The sequence below is a fragment of the Drosophila santomea genome, chromosome 3R, assembly GCF_016746245.2.
Source record: "Drosophila santomea strain STO CAGO 1482 chromosome 3R, Prin_Dsan_1.1, whole genome shotgun sequence".
Taxonomy (NCBI): domain Eukaryota; kingdom Metazoa; phylum Arthropoda; class Insecta; order Diptera; family Drosophilidae; genus Drosophila; species Drosophila santomea.
In genome coordinates this window covers 26,745,721-26,768,875 of record NC_053019.2, presented here as the reverse complement: position 1 = coordinate 26,768,875, position 23,155 = coordinate 26,745,721, and the positions used below count along the sequence as shown (strand labels likewise).

General features: G+C 45.9%; 1 protein-coding gene across 10 annotated transcripts; it reads left to right on the top strand.

Annotated features, from left to right (window-relative positions):
- The first annotated feature begins 106 nt into the window (after positions 1-106).
- Positions 107-23,127, top strand: LOC120451296 (diacylglycerol kinase theta). 10 transcript variants are annotated; one of them, XM_039634854.2, is made up of 18 exons: positions 108-471; positions 3,060-3,953; positions 10,172-10,251; positions 10,349-10,451; positions 10,762-10,868; positions 10,937-11,021; positions 11,086-11,286; positions 11,885-13,456; positions 13,960-14,250; positions 14,308-14,737; positions 14,800-15,121; positions 15,193-15,422; positions 15,492-15,640; positions 15,735-16,010; positions 16,745-17,030; positions 17,102-17,258; positions 17,325-17,432; positions 18,377-18,679. In XM_039634854.2, exons 2-18 carry the CDS (start codon positions 3,842-3,844, stop codon positions 18,626-18,628), a joined length of 4,761 nt encoding a protein of 1,586 aa, XP_039490788.1. In that variant the 5' UTR covers positions 108-471; positions 3,060-3,841; the 3' UTR covers positions 18,629-18,679. The 10 variants fall into 10 exon arrangements, with proteins under 10 accessions (XP_039490789.1, XP_039490788.1, XP_039490787.1 ...); XM_039634853.2 differs by having other exon boundaries at positions 108-483; XM_039634852.2 differs by having other exon boundaries at positions 108-483; positions 3,055-3,953.
- The last annotated feature ends 28 nt before the right edge of the window (positions 23,128-23,155 follow it).

Here is a 23,155-nt window from a genome sequence, read left to right as displayed (position 1 = left end):
AGTACAATTTGTTTGTTAGCTTCAATAAAACCTTAATTTAAAATGAAGGTTGTTTCTGCGGCCAATTTCCTTCCTTAGCTTGGCCACATTTATTTTGGGGCCAGGTTGGCAGCTCGCCGACCAACAAATTGTTGATTTCATTTTTATTTGGGGGGCGGGCGCCAGAGAGCATCCTGCCTGCTAAGCGAGAGAGCGAGAGCGAGCTGGTTCTCTCTCACTAACGGGAGCTCCCAAAAATTTCCCCCTGTTTGTTGTTGGGTTCGCACGCACACAGGAATTTCGGCGAACTCAACACACTCACCGCCGAGCGAGAGGGCGCGACTGGGCGCACGGCGCGTGCGAGCGGGACGCAGCGAGAGCGCCAGGCGGAGCAGCGGCGAAGGCAGCGATAAAGGCGCTGCGCTGCGAGAAAGTTGCAGACCCGTCCGCAGAGCGCACCATCGTCTTCAGCGGAGCACACACAGCAGCTAGGTGTGCTCTTCCGTACGTAACGGTTGCGGATTTTCACTGGATTTCCATTTCCACATAGCCAGCACACAGGAAAATTCTCACACACTCGCAGCGGAAAAGTGCACAAACGGCGTGGAAAACTCGGGGGAAATCACGCTGAAAACTCGCGAAAAACTCGATTCAGCTCGATTGCTGTGCGTGTGAAAATTTTCCATCCGGAGATGGAAAAAAATTCTGAAGTGCGGCTAGAAAAGAAAAACGAATGGAAAATCATCATCAGCAGCAGCAGAAGCAGTAGCATTAGCAGCATTAGTGGCAGTGTGAAAATTGAATGTGCAAAATTTTGCAGCTTCAAAAATGTATGGTACATAAAATTTCTCTCTCCAAAATCGCGAGTGTATGTGTGCGCGTGAAAATTACGTTGTCATATGTGCCAAGTGCCAAGTGCGAAGAGTTTTCCAGGCCCAACTTTCCCCAGCCGAAGGCAATGTTTAAACAAATTAACTCCTTCGTGTGATTAGCAATGAAAATGAAAAAAGACAAGGCCACACGCACTCCGTTCAGATACATATACATTCGCATACATATACCAATCAGATATATATGTATATGTACATATATATGTGGTGGCAAGGAATCAAGCCGCGCCAGCAAAAGAAAGAAAGAAAAAAATTCTCTATCTATTGCGATTTGCTCATGCGGCCCGAAAAGAGCGAAGCGCGCAGCATTGGGTGGGAAAAGTGGGTGGTGGGTGGCAAGTCCAGAGGGGGGCAACAGTGGGCTGGGTGGGCGCCACCACGGCCCCAGTGGGTACGAAGTACGGCTGCTTTGTCTACAGTTGTAGTAGAGTGTGTGTGTATACACAGCCTCTGAAATCTATATATCTCGCTTTTTTTGGGCCCCCCATTAGCATCCATAATTTTCCATTTTTTTTTGTTTCTGCCGCTGCTGCTTGCTTCGCACAGCCCAAAACAAAACAATAATTTCCCTAAGAAAAGCAAAGCCGCAAAGTTTTCATCACCCACCATGCCCCCCGCGCAAATTGCCCCTCCCGTTCCGTTCGTCGCATTTGTTGCAAAAATATTGCTCGTTGTGATTTATCCTTAAACTTGGCCACTTTCGTTGAACCGCTCCGTCGTGGTGGAGTTGAGTTTGAGGCGAGCGAGTGTGTGGTGGGTTCCGGAGTGCGCATGTCGCCAGGACATCGCCTGGTGGCCAGGATATATGGACACGGGAAACGGGTCCTGGACATTCCACGTCGTCAGGCTGGCTCCACACTCACAGTTGCGGTACAAATAATAGTACCGTCAAGTCCAAGTTCACAACTGCCTGCTCAAGTTCGCAGTACTCCTTCAGCTTCAAGCTTAGATGTGCCATAATTACTTGGCTTTATAAACTAAATTTATCTGCCTTAAGCTGAGTTATTCTATAGGGAACTAGACATCCCAGTCATAACTAGTCATAACTTATTGTCAGCATAGATTGTTATAGTATTATGAGCTTGGGGCATTACTTGATGGAAAATCAATGCTGAAAACATGTTAAGTCGCATACACTAAATAAGGACCAAGATCCTTGCGCTCGAGGGCCATTATGCCGACCTTAACTTTGCGTATACACACAATGTGGATTTGTGCGCCTTCCGTTAGCTATCGTTTATTGTCATCAAGTTGAAAACTTCAAGTGTCGTTACCTTTGTTTCCGTCTATTATTAGGACCTGTATGATATAATGTTTGACTGGATTGTCCTTGGCCATACCCGCTGGCGGTGGGTGGCCCTTTTGGAGGGCTGGGAGTGGGGTGGTGCTGGGAAAGTGGGTGGCGGTGGTAATTGGTTCATCGCAGAACATGTTGCATACTTGAGGGCGCCGCAGCTATGGAAATTGATAGAATCGCCTTGGATGGGGGAAACTGAAGCAATGCAGTTTGTTCAAGCTCCCTCTCTTTCTTTCTCTCCCACTCTCTCTCTCTCTAACTTTCTCCTTTTCCATGTGGCTCCCTTTCTCTTTTGCCCAGCGGTACACGCTGTTGATATCATATTTTTGCCACTTCTATTATTATATTGATGTCTACTACTTTTTTATGATGCTCCACAAATACTGGGAATTTTTTTACCCAACTCACCACGCATGACGCGTGCCTTCTCTCTCTCGCGCAGCCCACTCTCTCTCGCTCGCTCTTACTAGCTTTCTCATTCTCTCGCATTTCCCTGTGGAAACTCCCGCTCTTGTGGATTTTATTATCGGGAAACGTTTTCCTTTCATTTTTTGGCTCTGCTGTTTTTTCTTTTGGGGTGTGCGGCGCCCACGTATCAGCGCAGGAAAGCGGAAAGTGGAAAAGCAAAGGAACGAGCGAAGTCGAAGAAAAACATTTTCCGAGCTGCTGCTGCTGCTGCTTCTGCTGCGACTGTTCGATTTCGGTAGTAGTAAAGTGAAGACCGCCCGCCGAGTGAAGTGTGCCTACGTGTGTGTCCGCGACTGTGTGCAGTGCTATATACAAAATTCAACTGGAATATACATACATACATATATGCGTATATATTTCAAATGGCACACATAAATGCAGAAAATTTCTAACAAGCAATTAACCAAATTTTTTGTTTAGTGCAGCGCCAGAAATTGTACATAATTAAAACAGTTAAAAACTCACCACCAAAAGAAAGTTATAAACGAAAACGCTTAGCCAAAACCAAAGATGCATGAATATGAATCCAAACAAATATGATACATAGCCAATATGTATATAGAAACTAGTAAGGATAAATAGAGTTCAAAAGCGAGGAATAACACCGATCCCGGCAAGCAAATGTCCGGATAAGGGAGCCGCTACCTGACCAATGGATGAAAATGCAGCCGTCGTCGCCGTCACTTTCGCCGTCGTCACTATCGCATCGCTTTTGTCAGCAGCAGCAAGAAAAGTCGGAAAAGCATCAGCAGCACCAGGAGCAGCACCAGGAGCAGCAACATCAGCAGCAGGATCAGAAGGAGCAGTCCTGCCACGCCCACGCCAATCGAACGCCCTCGGTCGGTACAGCGGCAGCGCTGCCTCAGCAGGCGTCGACGCCCGCACCGGCAGCAGCGGCCTAAGTTGCCAAACCGCCAGAATCCCACTTCGAAATAGCCCATCTACACAGCAGCAGGCGACATTGCAACTGCAACACACACTGCACTCGCATCAGCCGCGATTACTGCTCATATAACTGCAACATCGAGAGACCTTGCCGCTGCAAGCGCAACAGCAAACTGCAACTGCAACAGCATCCTCCAGCAGGACGACGCACAAGGAACAAAACGCTACGCATAAGGCATAAGGCAGCACAAGGAGGCGCAGGATAGACCGGAAGCAGAAGAAGGACAGGAAGTGGGGCGGGCTGCGGACACAGGCAAACAAAATGGCGGATGGTGGGCATTCATTCGTGAAGAAGACATTTCATAAGCCAACATACTGTCACCACTGCTCGGATCTGCTCTGGGGCCTCATCCAGCAGGGATATATCTGCGAAGGTAAGCACCCAACTAGTACATAACACCATTTCAATGAAATCACAGGTTTACTTAATCAGAAAGGAAAATCTAACAACTTACATCGAAATATATCTATCAGGATAGTCTCTGGAATAGTCTTGCCTTCAATCTGTATTATTCTTTATAAAACTACATCTTTCTTGAAAATTTACCAATAGTGCATCACAATTCCACTGAATTTGAGTTCGTCCATCAGTTCTCAATTCAGTCTCAAGTTGTAATTAATGGGCACTAAACAGAAGCGAGAAAACGCAGCACGCAAATCATTGAACATCTTCAACGCCAGCGGCAGATGTAAAAATACATTTCGTCTAGTTTTGAAAATACTTTTTAAATTGCCATAAACTTGGAATGGAAATGCGGCCGCTGATGATGAGGCGATTGTGGGTACACAATCTTGCACTTGCACTGAATAGAGAAACTGAGGGATCTTATCATACAATGATTATTTCATTATTTTTACAATCTTAATTTGAATAGTATAAATTCTACAATTTTGTTTGTAATATTAGAAATCAACTACAGGGGATCTTGACACTGTAAAGAAGATATGCTATAGATAGATAAATAAGGAAATCTAGATAATCAGAACCAAAGATAAACCAATTGGCGTATGCGTTTTCCCTGTGAAACTAAACAAGTTCTCCTCGTGCAGAGTGATCGGCAGACCCGACGTCATCGCCACATGACCAATGGGTCATCTACGCCTTGTGTGGATTCTACGGATCGTGTAGATTGTATAGATTCTATATATCGTATAGATCGTATAGTTTGTGTGCTCCGCCAGGGGCAGCATCTAGATCTGGTGTGTAGTATAGAGTATAGGGGCGGCATCATCGGGCTATTTGCGGCCGATAAGTGTGCGCGTTTGAACTTTTCCAAATTGTGCGGCTGTTGGCCGTGTCTGCCGTGACGTGAGCGGAGCGCCAACGACGTCATAGACAGCTCCGATTCGCTGTGTGTATATATATGTATGTATGGGCTCGTCTATATGTACATATACATACATACATATGTGCCATTGCCATGGAAATCTATGAAACAGAGCACATCATTCGCCCAGCGCGATTCAAGACGCGGCAGGAACCAAATCGGATGCGGAATCCATCGAACTGAGGCCACCAGACTCTCCCAATGGGAAGTGTGTTAGGCGCCTGGCATCGGCATCATGATGAATATTCTGCGCTTTTCCTCTGTTTATTTGTACTATTTTGTTCTCGGGATTTGTGGCTCTGGTTGTTGCCATTATTATAATTATCGCGATTAACGCTTGCCATTTTATGCGGCCTCAGTTGTTTACACTTTTGCCACTTCGCAGTTTTCCAGTTGGTGCCTCAAAAGCCATTCTTATTGTCAATATTAGCACTACTAACACTCGCATTAGATGCAATGTGCTCACTTGCATTAAAATGGAACGGGCGAAATATAATCTATCTGATTTCACTTGCAATGCATACTTACAGATTTTTAAATGCAATTGTGTAATGAGCAATTTCATTGATCTTCTTAAGGTATGTGATTTACACATGAAGCACTCGCCATAATTAAACATATATTGTGAAATGCCACAATTGTTTTTGAAAACAAACTACATACGATGCAGTAATGAATGCCCATTTATAGACGCAGCTGTTTACATCTTTTTGGTCTTCTTAAGCGGACCATGGCTTGTTGCTCAGTGCACTTTAATGGCCAGTGCGAGGGATCATAAACGATTGTATCTCTAAGATTCCATAATTGCACTCATTCGCTTATTCCGCCATATAGCTGCAATTTTGGCGAATTTATTATTGCCCGTCTGGCAGTCAAAAATGCCAAGATTCCCTCATTGTTTTCTTTGCACTTGCCTATGACATTTTCAGCGCATTTTGGTGCTGTTTTAATGGCGGTCAAAACAGCCCATATTTATATTGAGCAGGCATACCATATACCCATTGTATGAGGAGTGTGGCACATACATACATATGTAGAGTGTGTGTTGCATACCCCCGGGCGTGCCACTCATTAAGCATACGCCGCGTTGGCCAGCCAAATGTAAAATAGTGCAGAGGCGTCGTTACTAAAGTGGGCAGATGATTCGAATATTCGTCATAAATGAGTTGCACATCCAATTGGACTCTAGATGGAGCTGGAGCTGCAGCTGCCCACGCACTTGGCCAGAAAAGTACCAGAAATAGAGCTCAGGCTCTCTGAATCTCTGAATCTCGAAAGTAGGTCAAATGCGAAATGCACTCTCCTACACTGTGCAAAACACGCATACACACACACACAGATGCAGCGCAGGCCGCAGGCGAATTTTCAATTGGTTTTCCAGGGGAAGCGGAGAAGCGGACTGCAACAAGAGCAGCAGGTGCGCACCCAAATCAAATTGGATGCATGACCTGCGGGAGGGGAGTGAGTGTGAGTGTGGATTGTGGGTGGTTGGTTGGTTGCCTTAGCTTGGAATATCTACAAGCCGGCAGCTTTTAGCTTGTGCTGGTAGCCATGAACCATCCACCTCAATGCAACACCGAGCCCCAAACCCAAACCAAAGCAACCCCATTTCCCATTCCCCACCGATCCGGATCCGAATCTGAATCCGAGTGAGGTGCCCCTGCCGATAGCAGCGAAGGGCTAAAAGTGCGTCATCAATGGCCGCCATGGAAAATGACGACGATGCCAGCGGAACCGAAAACCAAGTGGAGCGTGGGGTGGTGAGGTGGTGGGGAGTGGGGCTGGCGTTTTTGGTATGGGGGTGATGAATGGAAGGGGGATTTGCCTTGTTAATTGCCTCGTTGTCGACGCTGTTCATTCATAACCAAAGTGAATGGAGAACAACGGCAGCAGCAACAAAGGGCAGCCCTTCGCGGCGATCAAAAAATACGCTATAACATGGTTCCTATACTTTATGAACGATGTAAATATTAATGAAACTTATATAAAACGTAGATGATTAAAATTAAATAGAATATATTATTAGTACTTAAGCACAGATGCGTTGTAAATGGAATCCACAGAAAGTGATCTACTCACAGCCATTTTCAATCATGTTGTGTACAGACCAAACACATCTGATTTATATATATACCCTGCGCAGATAGAGTATAATAAACAGACTTTCGGGGTCGTCAGCTTGGCTGGATCATCGCACAGAGCGGGGGAGTGGGGGAATGCGAAAGAGCGATAAAGAGGAAGGGCAATGCTGACGTTGCAGGCCAGCCGGAAAAATCTCCAGTGGAAAGCACTTCCGACGCTAATGAAATCAAGCCAAGAACGATTAAATGTCGATTAACCAGGGCAAAATACAGAAATATACAGATACAAACACGTTTAAAACTGGTCTTACCTGGAATTATGTTAGGTGATGGAAAATCTTGCATCTCCCTTTTTCCATGGTGGTTAAAAATATTTTGCAATTTTCTGGAGAAATAAAAATACATTTAGTTTACTTAATTTCAATCAAGAAGAGATTGCTTGCAAATTAAATGAATATTAAAGTGTTTAAGTCATTGTGGTAGTTAGAATGGAATAAAACTATGCTTGTGTAAGAGAATTCAGGGTTTAAATATATTTTCCACTCTTATTTAAAATACAAGTTTGAAGCAAACAAAGTGGTTCAGTTCAAAGTTATCTGTTTTATTTTGAATTTGCATGTTTTGACCCACTTTTCTCGCTGTGCAGAGACATTTCGGGGATTTTGATTTATGCGTGTTTGATATGCGTCATCCAACTGTCTCTTTGCGAATGTGTTTATGTGTGCGCTTATTTATTATTAAGCAAGTCCAGCTATTTTTAATTCAAGGAGTTCTTCTTCTTCTTTAGCCTCTCTTCCTGCTTTTGGCATGTAAATGTGTGAGAGTGTGTGTGTGTGTATTTTGGCTACACCTCAATTGAATTGTATAACTCTCCTCTGGGCAAATATCAATTTTAATTGTGCTTCCTCTTCACGCACTACGCATGTCAACTTGTGCGTATTCAATTGTCCCTAACCTCCAACTCCCCCTCTCCTTCTCCTTCGATTTGTCCTCCTGCTTCGTCCTTTTCCCACGCATGCATGTGTATTGGTGTGTGCTTTAAATTTGGCTTTATGCTGCTGCTTCTTGCTCTGCCTCGTCTTCATTCTCCTTTGTTATTCTTGGTTTTGTTGCTTTGGGCGAAGGGAAAAAGGAAATGCGAAGAGAAGCAAAAGTAAAAGTGTGTTGAGTTTCCAACCCAAAATTTCCTCACACACACACACACACAAGGCAAGCAGAAAGAAAAGCATTTAGAAAATTTCCCCATGCGTTGGCATCGCTGTTTGTCTGCTTATGCTTATCTACACAAAAAACGGTAAAAGGAGGAAGAGAGAGAGAGCGAGAGAAAGCACACAAATTTTGCTGGTATACATAATGCAGGCATGCAACAAAGTGGAAAGTACCGAAAACGGGAAAAAATACACCGATTTCAAGCGCTGACCCACAGGGCGTATACATGCTCAGCTGTTGCTTCTGCAATAACACCACCACCGACCAACCACTCAACCACCTACCACCCATCGCACGTGCAACAAAACAACAACAGTTGGAAGAAAGTCACAAGGAAAAGCCTCGGAAAGAGCGAGACAGCTGGCTGGGCGAACTACAGTTATGTTCTGCATTCGCAACTGCAGCGAGCGTCACGTTTGTCCTTCTCCATCTCTCTTCTTCGCTCTGCTTGCACTGCTTGACGACTGCCCGCTGTTTTATTTATAAAACAGGCCAAAAACTAAAGCACATTCACGAGTTCATTCATGACGTCAGCACTGCGCCTCAGGTCAGCGGCCTAGTTTTCAGCTTTCTCTCTTTTCCCAACCGCCGAACGCCAAACGCAAACCACCCACCGCCCCCGTGCCACTCCACCTCTGCACACACAGCGATAATTATGCATTTACATACACACGAACGCAGCAAGTGTTTGTTTGTGTACACCGCCCCGACTTTTGTCTATGTGTAAATACAACTTTTACGGCGGGCTAAAAATAGAACTATGATATCTATGTTAAGATTGCTGCACAGAAAACGAGAGCATAAATGCATACGTTTTGTTGTGGCAGAAGGGGAAGTAGTGCGTTTTCATTTTTGGCTAGTATCATACAAAAAGGTGCCATTCCTTAGGACTTTAAAATACATGTAATGTACATACATATGTACATTTTTACTGTCATATAAAGGTTTAGAAACATATACTCAATTTAGAAAACATGATTGTGCACTGCTTTGCCCTTTCTCAAAAGTGGTTCCAATTTCATCATATCACAAGAACTTGCCATATCGTTCCAAAAACATCCTATACCCTTCGGTGCATTGTGGGGTTAACATTTAGTCCAGGTGCGGGGGGGAAACGGGATGGCTAGAGAGCGGGCTTAGCTATCTGGCACAAGTGAGAGAGGGAGATAAGCAGTCGGGCTTTGTGCAGTGTGCCCCCCTCCCCCAAGCGTCCCTCTATTCACACTGGTTCCATTACCTTGGCCACTTAACTCAGAGCTTGCCACTTGCGTCGCCCCCTGCCACGCCCCCTCTGGCGCCCTGCGGGCAACTTCAATGAATGTGCCGTCGTCCGTGAACTCGGCAACTATGAATGGCATGCAGGCTACCAATGACGCGGTGACTTTGCGGTTGCACGCAGCGGTGGAGCGCAAGGGGGGTCTCAGGGGTCCATTTAGCACACAGGTCTGAAAACTATCTACCAGAAATCACTTGTCTTAAAAGCTTTAATAGAACTGTAGTACATAAAGTTCTATAAACACTTACATATATTATTACAAAGTAAGCTATTCAAATGTAAACTATTTTGCGATATTACGTATACGTAATATTCTTATATATTATATTGCTGATATTAAAGGATATTACGTATACGTAATGTTTTCATATATTTCTGATACAGAATGATATTACGTATACGCAATATTTTCATATATTTCTAATACTGAATTATACGTAAGTATAGGCAATATTTTCATATATTTCTGATATCGAAGGATATTACGTATACGCAATACTTTCATATATTTCAAGTACTGAATGATATTACGTATACGCAATACTTTCATATATTTCAAGTACTAAATGATATTACGTATACGCAGTGTTGCAACAGCCAGTGCCCTTTAGAAAAGCACTCGACATTGTGATCTCATTGAAATAACTTCTGAACTTCTGCCAGCCCATTGCATAACCACACATCTCCTCCACTTTCAGTTTGCAACTTTATCATTCACGAACGATGTGTCAGCAGCGTGGTAACGCCCTGTTCCGGCATCGCTCCATGTATTATAAAGGTACGTAGCCGTAGCCGTAGCCGGGCGCAGCTCGGTGGAGCTGGCATTCACAATTCAGAACGAATATAGCTGTCATGTGTCATTCCATTCCGCACAGAATCCCGTTGCCCATTGTTGGTCCGAGCCAACTCATCACAAGAGAAAATTCTGCACAGTTTGCCGTAAGCGATTGGATGAAACGCCAGCGGTGCATTGTTTAGGTAAGTGACAGAATATATACATCAGTCCACTTCTGTGTCCTCCTCTGTGATATTTTCCCCCCCTCCGTGATAATGGCTTTCGCAGCAGTCGTTTTCCGTGTCAGTCACTTCTGTTCACCTGCGATCCATTGTTCCAAGCCATCAAGCGCATTTGGTTCTCTATGGAACCAATACCAATTTGCATAAGGCGTTTGCCATAAAAGTATGCTACGTTTAAGCATCATTGCACATTAGTCAGCCAGTTTTTAGGATAGCCAATTGCTTATCTCTAGATGTAATGCCACATATCTAATAATATATCTCTTCGCAGTCTGCGAATATTTCGCGCATATTGAGTGCCAAGATTTTGCCGTGCCCGATTGCACCGAGAATGCCACGTATGTGCCGGGCAAGGAGCTGCTTAATGTGAAGCATCAGGTGAGTGCGAACTCCGCTCTGCTGAGGATCGGCAATGGATAATGGATGGATATATTGTCCAATTACAGCATCACTGGCGAGAGGGCAATCTTCCATCAACGTCCAAATGCGCTTACTGCAAGAAAACCTGTTGGTCCTCGGAATGTCTCACTGGTAAATGACTTGAATTAATTATAAACTATAAAATTATTTATTAATGCTGCAACTTGATGAACAGGCTATCGCTGCGAGTGGTGTGGCATGACGACCCATGCCGGATGTCGCATGTACCTGCCAACCGAATGTAATTTTGGTATTCTACAACCTATCTACTTACCTCCGCACTCAGTCTCGATTCCGCGCACCGAGGTGCCCATCGAGGCCATCATCGGCGTCCAGGTCAAATCGAAGACTTCGCTCGTGCGCGACTACTCGTGTCGTAAGTACATTGTCCAGATCCTGCAGGATCCACTGGCCCTCTCAAAACCAAAGTCCTAATCAGCCAGGTCCTACACTGATAATAAACCTGTTAATGATGCCTTTTAAAATCTGCTAAACTGATTTTTATCAAGCTCATTAGTTTCCTGATTGAGGAAGCATAAAAGGTGGCTATTTTTCTCAGTGTAGGCCGGCGCACTCACCCTCTATAGCGATGTAGCAATACTCACCCACTCTCCCCCCCAAAAAGTTGCTATCGATGTTGTGTTGTGTGCACACTCCGATCACTGAAAAAAAAAGAATATAAAAAACTAGTACAAGAACTCCAACGATCAGATACCACATCGCTCCAGCTCATTCAGATCATGGCAGACCATCACTCTATCTACCTATCAATCTATCTATCTATCACTCCACCAAATCCACCATCGATTTTGCTCGATTCTCCCAATACTTTTTTGATTTTTGATTTAGTTTTCGTTGTGTTTTTTCTTTTCTTTTCTTTTTCTCTTTTGGGTTTTATGGATGCGTTTTATATGCGTTTTCGGTTGATTGATGATGTGTCTATCTATGTGTGTGTGTGGGCGCGCCACCGGCAGCCAGTCCGGATTTGAGCTGCCCCATTCCGGGCGCCGGATCGGGTTCGCTAGCGGGCCTGGGCCTGAAGGAGCTGCTCGAGCTCCACAGGCAAAGGCTCGAGCAATCGAAACAACATTTTCTCCTTTCCACGCCGCCCACGCCCACCTCCTGTGGCTCCATCTCGCTGTGCCACTCACCCACGCCCTCCTCGCTGACAGTCGGCGAGACGAGCAACGAGGCGGAGCAAGATTGCGACCGGGATCGGGAGCGGGAACGGGACCAGGATCAGCCGGATGAAGAGCCCGAGGAGGAAAACACGGAGCAGGACAGCGCCTTGCAGCTGACGACCACCACCTCCACGTCGAATGTGATGGGCAATCTGCAGAAGTCGCCCTCGGCCAACTCCTCGCTGCACCTGCTCTACACGAATCTCTTTCGGAAACTGGGCCAGGGCAAGCGAAGGCGGAAAAGAGGCTCCAGCGGCGGCGGCGGCGGCCTCTCGCCCAGCGAAGATGAAGACGATGTGGATGGCGGTGTCTGTGATATAAGCGGTGGCGATCTGAGCGATGACTACGACCACTGCGACGTGGCCCTGCGACGTCGATCCCTGCGCAGCCGGCAGCCGCGGGACGTCAGCGAGACGGACTACCACGGGGATGCCGAGGCGGAGGCGGAGGGCGAGACGGTGCCGCGGGAAAGCTGCTACGAGACCTCCGACACGGGCGGCGAGCTGACCAATACGGATGACCTCGACAGCAGCCTCAATCTGATCAGCAACCTTAGCTATAATAGTAGTAATAATAGCAATGCCTCCAATGTTCCCGGTGGCTCCACAACTGCAACAGCCGCCAGGAACAGCGCCAACGCCACCACCATCACCACCACCACTGCCCCGGTAAAGTCCGGACATGCCTTGAGCGTCCAGGGCGGACGCCAGCAACCCAAGACTGGGGCTCTGGCCCAAATCAAGCCCAAGCCCAAACCGATACTCATGCCCAAGCACAAGGCGCAGGGCAAGGGCGGCTCCCTCAGCTCGCCGCTGTCCAACTCCAATTCGAGTGACTGCTCCTCGGCCTCGCCCTCTGCCCCGGCCACGCTGCTGCAGCTGTCGCCGGTGGGCAGGAGCAAGTCCTTCCAGGAGTCGGCGGCCATTACGGCTGTGTCGCGCTACAAGAAGTACGGACGCGGCTTGTTCCAGCGCCGACGCTCGAAGAGATCGCCCAAGCAGGCGGTCGGTGTGGGCGGCAAAAGCAATTACAGCCTGGACCGGCTGTCGCAGAATATCGAGATTACCATCCAGGATGAGGATGGTAACTATCATCCGTATGACGACAACTATCACATGCTGGCCGGGCGACTGGACGCCACCGATGTGGACGATGATGTGGGCTTCGATGATCTCTACCTGGACGACCGGCCGAGCGGGGCCAGTGATGATGTGGCCTTCGCCGGCGACATCAGCGACGGCGGGGCCAGCAGTCGATCGAGGGCCAGTGACGCCAGCGATGGCCATGTCCTGGGCCGACTGCTCCGCCAGGTGCGGCAGGGCCTCTCCGTCGGCTGGCGCAAGCCGCGCTACCAGAAGCGCAGAGGTGACTAGCCAACCGTACTCCTTTCCCTACTTTCTCTCTCGCTCTCTCTCTCTCTCTCTCTCTCTATTTGTCTTTGTCTCAGTCCCTGCTAACCGAAAGGATCTGGGTTTCCGAAGGACCTCAGTTTGCGCTAACCACTTTGTTTTGGTTTTTGTTTTTGGTTGACCCGTCCCACGTCCCCCGTTTTCTGTTGAACCACTTGGCCATAACCCACTAATCGCTAACCATCGAACCACTAATCATCCGCACCATTCCGCCCCACATTGCAATGCCACTAATCATTAACACCGACATAACCGCATGAGTAATCCTCGGAAGATTCTGTATTAAATATATATAGTTGAAATAGTGAACCTTTTTAAAAGAGATATAGTTTAATGCACATTTTTCCGAGCGTAACTAAGTATCTAAAACCAGGCCAAGGCCGCATTTTTTGCTACTAAACCATGTGTGTCCCAGTGAGGATGCGAGCAGTTACTGACCCACATTTCCGTGATCCCCAGCACGCAGCATATCCGAGGAGTTTAGCAGCGGCGACACACCACGTTTCAAGGACGAGGAGTCGGCCAGCAAAGCCGAATCGGGACATGGACCCAGCAGCGGTGGTGCAGTTGGCGGAGGCGGAGGCGGCGGATGTGGCGGAGCTGGTGGCTCATCGGCAGCTGGTGCCGCGGCATCGGTTGCCGGTGGCTCCTCCGGTCACTATAGACCCGATTCCGGTTCCGGCCACAAGTCGGATAAGTCGGAGAAGGATCGCGAGAAGAAGGAGAAGGAGCGCGAGGAAAAGGATATAGGTGCGCATAGAGTTCTAGATTAGGGAAACTGAAAACCTAAACTTTTATAACCCACAGAGATGATCAAGGTGTTTGATGGCAACAACTCATTCCGACGCCAGCAGTACCGCGTGATCATCGTGCAGCGCACCTACACGCTGGAGCAGCTGCTGACCACCGCCCTGCGGGCATTCCACATCACGCGCGATCCGCAGGCCTTCTATCTGACCGATCTGTACGCACCCGCCGGCATGGAGGACACTCCCATGCTCGATCCCACGCCCGTGCTCAACCTGGTGCACCTGGAGGGCAAGCGACCGGCCATATACCTACGGTTCCACGACCGCGATCGCGGCCATGTGCGCGTCTACCCCGGCAAGCTGCAGTGCTCGATGCTGGAGGATCCCTATGTCAGTGTTCCTGTAGATAATAGCACAGTTATTAAGGATTTGATACGCGATGCCCTGGACAAGTTCGGGCTGCAGGATAACCAGATACAGGACTACAGGTAGGTCCTTATATATGGTTGGCTTTAAACCAGCGATAACCCATTTCCATAATCCTCGCCAGGTGCTCGGAAGTGTTGCTCGATCGCGGCGTGACCGAACGCATTTTGTCGTGGAACGAAAGGCCATGGGATATTATGAAGCAGCTGGGCAAGGACTCCATTCGCCAGATGGAGCTCATGCGGTTCTACATGCAGCACAAGCAGGATCCACATGGTCCCAATATCGCGCTGTTCGTGGGCAATCTGCCCACCGGTCTCTCGCAGCGCAACTACGAGCAGATCCTCAACAAGTACGTAACCGACGAGAACAAGTTCATCAGCATCGGACCCATCTACTACGAGTACGGCTCCGTGGTGCTCACCTTCGAGGACTCCATGAAGGCGGTGGGTATCTGAGCATATGTCAATGCCCACGTGCCACTCAACTAATGGGATGTGGGTTGTATTGCTTGCAGGTTCGCGCCTTCTACAATCTCCGCGAGACCATCATCGAGGACAAGAAACTGCTGGTACTGCTCCTGCCGAACATCGAGCCCAGCATGGTGCCCTCGGATGTGCGGCCACTGCTGGTCTTTGTCAATGTCAAGTCCGGCGGCTGCCAGGGACTGGAGCTGATCTCCAGCTTCAGGAAACTGCTGAATCCCTACCAGGTATTCGATCTGGATAATGGCGGTCCTTTGCCCGGGTACGTTCCACTTATACACCTGTTTATGTATCACCCACTTATCTTTGTTGTGCTCCATCATGTCCGTAGTTTGTATGTATTCCGGCAAATAACCAACTACAAGATCCTGGTTTGCGGCGGAGATGGCACCATTGGTTGGGTGCTGCAGTGCCTGGACAATGTGGGCCAGGACTCGGAGTGCTCCAGCCCGCCGTGCGCCATTGTTCCACTGGGAACAGGTAAGTGCCATAAGCCACCTTCTACCCCAGATAAACTAGTATCATATCATATATTTTGAAATCGATTAACTTTTCCCATCGCAATCCTCCCAAGGCAACGACTTGGCTCGCGTTTTGTGCTGGGGCTCCGGCTACACCGGCGGTGAGGATCCGCTGAATCTGCTGCGCGACGTCATCGAGGCGGAGGAGATAAGGCTGGACCGCTGGACGGTTGTCTTCCATCCGGAGGACAAGCCCGAAGAGCCGGCCATGAAGGCGCCCTCGCAAACAACCGGTAAGAAGAAGAAGGCACACCAAGCACACCTATCGCAATCGCAACAAACCAATCAGCATCATCAATTACCGGCTCTGACATCGAGTGATATATCAGGTCATTTGGTGTTTTCAAAACTTCGTTCGTGTGTTCTTTCTCTACGTTACATACTCGTAAACCCGTCTAGTGTCTAACCCCCTTCAAGATTTAATCTATCCGATCCAGTGTATCCCAGTATCCCAGTCCCAGAACCATATAATTTGTGTTGTGATTAAACCTGTGCTTTGACTAAATCCCGGATTCGGCTGTAATATACGCAAACCGAGAATATAGATATTCAAGGCTGTACAAATGTAGCATATGTAAATTTCAAAAGCTATACTTTTACCAACTTGTTTTTGAGAGATGTATCCAAGTTTTACTTGGTAATAATTTCTAGCTGCAGGAACAGAGATTTTTAACACTTCCTCTATAAATATTTAATAGATCATAATTTTAGTGGTTCAAGATTGTAGATGTACGTCAAATGCACAGAAATAAAGTCTCTCCTTAATATACCCCCCAATAAACCCCTTATGTAAACCACAAGCCCAGTTTGGTATCTGATGAGAAATGCTGTTTAGTTTCGATGTGTACAAAATATCCTTGTAGGGATTTGCATGTCACAAACGCCAGGTAAGGTAAATCAGCTCAGACACAACAAGACTTAACCACAAATTAGGTAAATTAAGCCATGGATATATTATCAAGCTCGATGTTGTCAGTTAAATATTTGATGTCCTGTGTGTCGATGTTTGATCCAATTCGTATGTAAACCAAAGATGACTAAACGAACTTGGCGTTCCATTCAGGTGGCGCCCAAAACGAGGATAACTCTCAGATCTTCGTGATGAACAACTACTTTGGCATTGGCATAGATGCCGATCTCTGCCTGGACTTCCACAATGCGCGTGAGGAGAATCCCAATCAGTTCAATTCGCGGCTGCGCAACAAGGGCTACTACGTGAAGATGGGACTGCGCAAGATCGTGGGTCGCAAGGCTGTCAAGGATCTGCAGAAGGAACTGCGCCTGGAGGTCGATGGCAAGATTGTCGAACTGCCACCCGTCGATGGCATCATCATCTTGAACATTTTAAGGTACACATGGTTTCTTTAAAATGTAACATTCCTCAAATGCATGCTAATACCAATTATATCTTGTGTTCCAGCTGGGGCAGCGGTGCCAATCCCTGGGGTCCCGACAAGGACGACCAGTTCTCAACGCCCAACCATTACGATGGCATGTTGGAGGTGGTCGGTGTGACGGGCGTGGTCCACTTGGGTCAAATCCAATCCGGAATTCGTACGGCCATGCGCATAGCTCAGGTAAGCCCCAGATGTTTTCTATTCGATTACACGCCATATAATTAATGTATGAATTTTAAATTCCAGGGTGGTCACATCAAGATACACTTGAACACCGATATGCCCGTCCAGGTGGACGGTGAGCCCTGGATCCAGAGTCCCGGCGATGTGGTCGTCCTGAAGTCGGCCCTCAAGGTAAGTGTGGATTTTTGGATTTCTCGTATTTGGATTTGGCCTCCACTTAGCCGATTCCCTGCATGTATCTGATGTTTCTTTGTTCTCTGGCATGCTGGCTTCTTAAAACATATCCTCATTTCATACTTAAGTTAACACAGACAAAGCATCTAAGTTCACGTCTAAAAAAAAGCTTTTCTTAACTATTTATTGAATATTGCGAGGGCAACACGTTTGGTTTTCCATTGATTTCAATTATTACACCCTCTAACAAGAACTAACTTAGTGAAAATCCACAGAGCTTACAAGACAGTTGAAATTTAGACTTAAGTCGAACTTATAGGCACGAGGAGAGCAACCGCAATTCGGATATACTCGTAATAGTGGGAATGCCTGTTGTTTTATTTCCTTAGTGCATTGGAGACGAACAGTAATTGTTAATAACGAAAACATGATGACAATCGGTACTGGTAAATACTGGAAACCTAGAGCGAAACCTCATTTTAGACATATTTCAAATTGCAAACGACAATGAACAAATATAATTCATTTAAACAAATCCGATTGTCATCGAACCTGAAGCAATGTAACATTTTGTCTGCCTGTGCGTTGGATATGCGTGTTTTGTATGTTAACTTTGTAATTTGTCCCTTGGTAAATCCCGTCCCTTGTGTCGTAATTAATTAATAGAGCACACACCAATTGAAACACCCCGAGCCACCCCCCTCTAACCATGTAAAATAGCCACGTTTTTTCAGCATTTTTCATTTGTTGATGGCAGCTCAAAAGAAAAAAAAAACAAAAAAAAGAAAAGAAATATATATATACATAAAAAATAATAATTGAAATCGGCAAAAGAAGAAGTGTATGTAGCGTTCTAAAATGTTTCTCTGTTTGATGTGCGTGTGATGTGCCTGTGTGTATGTCTAAGTTGACCATGTGTGTGTTTTACGCTATATATTTAGGCCACCATGCTGAAGAAAACGAAGAGTAAGCGCCGCCTCACCGAGCCTCATATCTCGCCGGCGGTTCTGAGCCTTTCAGTGGCTCAACAGGGATCCGGATCGGGATCCGTGTCGGTATCGGGATCCCCGCAGTCTCAGTCGCAGCAGCAATTGCAGCAGCAACAGCAGCAACAACAGCAGCAGCAGCAGCTGGCCGAGAATGGGGAGAAGGAGGCGTCGATGACGCTACCTGCCGGCTTTGGCAGCACCTAGAGCTTGGCTACCGGCCTGCGAAATTGGTTCTCCTGTTTCAACCCATAGAAACCAGATAGTCAGATACATAACTCTCTATAATCCCTCAGAAAAGTAACCCATAACAGATCAGCAGAGAAAATGGCCAAATTGTAACCCCAAAAATCGAATATTTAAACAAGAGCAAAACTCCAATGCGCAAGCAAATTAACTTTTATCTTCCAAATGCGAGAAATAGCATTAACAAGCAAACAAAAAGTAAAAAAGTTTAAAGTTAAAAACAACAAATAGCTGTAAATAAAAGTTGGTGCTGTCAAGCTCTAAGTACTTTGAACCACCACCCAAGATGAAACACACACCACCCACCAACCAACCAAAGAACCACCCACTGCACAAGAAAACTGTGACCACCGCTGTTGAACTTGAACTTAGCCAACTGAAGCCACCACTATCCACCTCAGTACACCACGCCACACACACGAACACACCACACCGCAAGCCACAGCGCCTAGAAGTTGACTACAAAATTTTGGATTAATTTTTATGCGATAATTTTCTTTGATTTCCCCCCGCTTGGAGGAACTTGATCGAATTTAGTTCCATTTCCATTTATTCCGTTTCCGTTCCGTTTCTCAACTGCAAGCTTTCGTAATCCATCATTCAGTATCGAAATATCTATAACCGAAACCATTTTGTTGATTGAGTTCCGTTGCATTTTGCCTGATTTCTCAGCTAGCTTTTGAAGCACTTATAACGAATCTAAGCTAAGGCAAACGAAATTTATTTCCTTTACGTTAACGCTTTTCTTACTCTCTTTTTCTCTCCAACCAAAATGAAAATACACTAAATCACACGAATACCAAACAAATGCTAAAACTGAAATCTAAAAAATTCGATTATTCTAACTAATTAATGCACCGGACGCTTCAAATTGAAAAACTTTCTCTATCTCTCTCTTTAAATACCACCGTTACAAATGTAATGTCAAATGAATAACCGTTAACCGCAGGCCACCATGTTGAAAAAGAACAAGCTGAAAATGAAACGCCGGAACACGGAACCCACCATGATGGTGGCCGGCTCGGCCGCCCCCCCACTGTCCCTGGCCCTACCGCCCAGCGTGGGCGAAGTGGGCGTGGCTGGGGAGGGCGCCGAGGGCGACGGCGGTACGAACAACACGGATTTCTGAATATGGTACAGCGAGCGTCTGATTTAACGTGCTAATTCCAGCGCAGAACCAAACTGCATCCCACAACCCACACAGACCACAGACCCACCCACCCGCGAAAAGCCCACCCGATCCCCCCACCCGATAGCAAAAGCAGCAGCAAAAGAAGCAAAAGGAGCAGGAGCAGAAGCAAAAGCAGAAGCAGAAGCCACTAGCCATCTCAGCAGTCCATAGTCCAACACTGAACACCAAATCCACCAAAACAAAAAAACCAAAGAGCTGGCAACTCGAAAATCAAAAGCTGTAATCAAAATTACATGTATAAAGTGCCCAGTCCACGGTATTAGATCGGATTAGATGAAAGATGATCAGTTAAGCAGCTCAGCGAACCCGGCCGCCTTTCCACGGTCTGAAATCAGTACGTTAAACTCAAACAGCTCGAACCAACACTATCCGCCCGCCATTTGCAACTTTGGAGAGTGTAGAAAGCAGCAAGATGCGCAACGGGCAGATGTGAAACTAATCCAACACAAATGTTAAACAATAGTGGGTATTTATAGTAAAGAAAAGGGATTTAATTCACAGAGAAACACTCAGCAATAGTCTGGCCAAGTTGTATCAAATTCAAGTTCAATTATGTTCCTTCTCGTTTTGTTCCTATGTAAGCGACAGCAGAAACCGATTAGTGATACCGTTAAACAGAGAGAAGCGCAAGCAGTAGTGCAAAAGAAACAGGGATGAATGAAACAGAAAACAAAATGAAGGAGTAAAGCTAAAGCTAGAGAAACCCAAGAAAACAAAACAAAAAGTACAAAATTGTTGAAAATTGTTTGTTATAACTAAATGAAATCGCGTTGAAACCAAGTAAGCACACCCGAATTACGACAAACAAAATGAAATCAAAGAACTAATGCTATGTATTACCAAGGTAGGTAAATAATGTTGTGTTCCAGCGAACCCCAGTGTTCCGAAACCAACGTTAAAAAGGATAACAAAAAGAAAAAAAAACCCAGCCAGGTCAAGATACAAACGTACAGCAGATGCGGGAAAATTTATACGAAACTTTTTTTATGTTGTGGATCGGATCGATTCGAATCGCGATATTGAAACTTTTGAATGGGGGAAAAAGCTGCAAATTGCATAGTTGGCTAACTACTAATTGGGACGATTAAATTGGAATCCACAGACGGGCCTAGCTCGTCCTGTGCGCCATTGAATTAAATGGGGAAAAAAAAACACCTTTGGATTGTGCAATTGGTATGAATTTTCTCCGCTGCTGTGCGTCCACCAAAAAGAAAGAAGAACGTGAAAAACCACGAGATATAGGAAAATGCATTTTTTCGAGCGTAGGCAATGGCATCGCAAATATTTCACCTGCATTTGTCTAAAACAAGAAACCAAAAAAAAAAAAAATGAAAGAAAAAACCAAAAAAAAACCAACTTATTTTGGATATCAAATCCGCCTAGAGGAATGAGAGTACAGAGGAGACACAAAATCCGAAAAGAAAACTACAATTTCAACTTTAAAACGCTTATAAAGAAAACAATTTTTGAAAGTTTTATAACTAATTTTACATTACGTCTTATGTGAACGACACACCACACGCCACATGGTACTACCAACTATTTATGTATGTATTATGTAGTGCTAGTACCAGGAGCAGTTGAGCATCGCGGGCCAGGGAAGGGTCGAGTGCGGATCCCTTGCCCCAGCGGCTATTCGCCTGCGCACTCGGCCCATCCCTGGCACACTACACAAAGCGACGGCGTGGCCCAGTTGGGTGCGGGAATAGCCGGATCCGGTCATCAAAGAGCCGGATAAACCATTGCGGGCGGGACGCACTCGGCTGCTGGTCCGCCGCCCAAACAAGGTCACACCGAGAGACACATGTCCACGAACAGACCAGAGTTTTTCCCGCCATCCATCAGACACGCACTGCCATGGAAAGGTCACGGAAATCGCATGGCAGTGCTCACCAAAATCCAAATTCAAGCCCATTCTGTCCTGGCTCCGCCCCCCTCGATTCCCGGTGCGGATTAGTGGGGGGTGGGGTGTGGGGCGAACGGGTGGGAGTTTGATCTTATACACACGAAACCAAAAACACAACCACCCTTTGCGTTCGGCAAATCACCTCCGGCTGCGATTAAGGGGCTCAGTGCCAGGGGTTAATCGGAGCACACTCGACCGATTTCCGTGACATACGTCTCTAGCCACATCCGGCAGAGATCGGAGGACACGCCCGCAACCACCAGTCGTGGGCTATGCAATGGATTGAACGAAACATGCGCCAGAGCCAATTTTTATATTTGACCATTAAGAAAAACTATGATTTTGCTTTACGATTCGACCCACTATCATCCCAAATTGCGTAGCCCTCGGCGTCCATTGGCGGCGCGGCGTCGTCATCCGGACCATCCTCCAGGACGCCTTCCAAAATTGGCGTTAACTGGATCGATTAGCCCCCAGCAAATTGAATCGCAGCCCGCAGGAGATTTGGTTATTATCGCCTCATTTCGTACAAAGAGAAACCGCAACAAGGAAACACTGCACATCGTTTTTTACACCCTTGCGTTTCGTTTTTTGAATGTATTTAAAAACAAAAATGAAAAAAAAACCAAAACCAAATAATGAAAAAACAAAATATGAAAACACACAAAACACTGAAAACAAAAACCAAAAATAGAATGTAAGTTTAAATAATATGCTATTCAAAGAAATCCAAAACATGATTACCCATAAAACAAAACAGAAAAAAAAAACGCAAAAACTAAAAATACTAATTATAGTACATACATTGATGTAGTGTTAATTGTAAGATCCCAGGAAATTGTTTCATGAATGCCAGAAAACAGAAAACAGAAAACGATAATGAAAATGAAAAACAGAAAACAGAAAACAGAAAACCGAAACCAAACTCCAAGCAGTCGTAGATGCAGATACAGTATCGATGAGATTCAGCTGCAAAGCTACAAAGCCCGTAAATGTACAAGTAACTATTTTTCTCTATACCAAAAGTAAATCTCCACCATTTTTGCTCCACATTTAAGAAACAAACTCGGTGCAGGCAAAGATTGAATTTAGACGCAAAAATACAGCGATCAGGGCCTAAATGCCGTGCGATCAAGAAATTTTTAATTGAATTGTAACAGACTACGCAAGCAAATACGGAATTTAATATTAAATGTACAATAGCGTCGCTTTAAAGTCTATAAGAACATTTTGTTGCAATGCAAACGTGAAATCCAAACCCAAAATCCGTTTGACATTACGACAGATTCGAATGACATCAACAACAAGAAAAACACACACAACACAGAAGATAACTGCAAAATAAATGTAACTGACATAACATATCGCTTTGATTATTTAATTTTGGGAT

Coding starts and splice junctions, on each gene's coding strand:
- LOC120451296 (XM_039634854.2), top strand. CDS start 3,842: ATGGCGGATGGTGGGCATTCATTCGTGAAGAAGACATTTCATAAGCCA. Junction 10,252..10,348: donor TCGCTCCATGTATTATAAAG/GTACGTAGCCGT, acceptor CATTCCGCACAG/AATCCCGTTGCCCATTGTTG. Junction 13,457..13,959: donor GCGCTACCAGAAGCGCAGAG/GTGACTAGCCAA, acceptor CGTGATCCCCAG/CACGCAGCATATCCGAGGAG.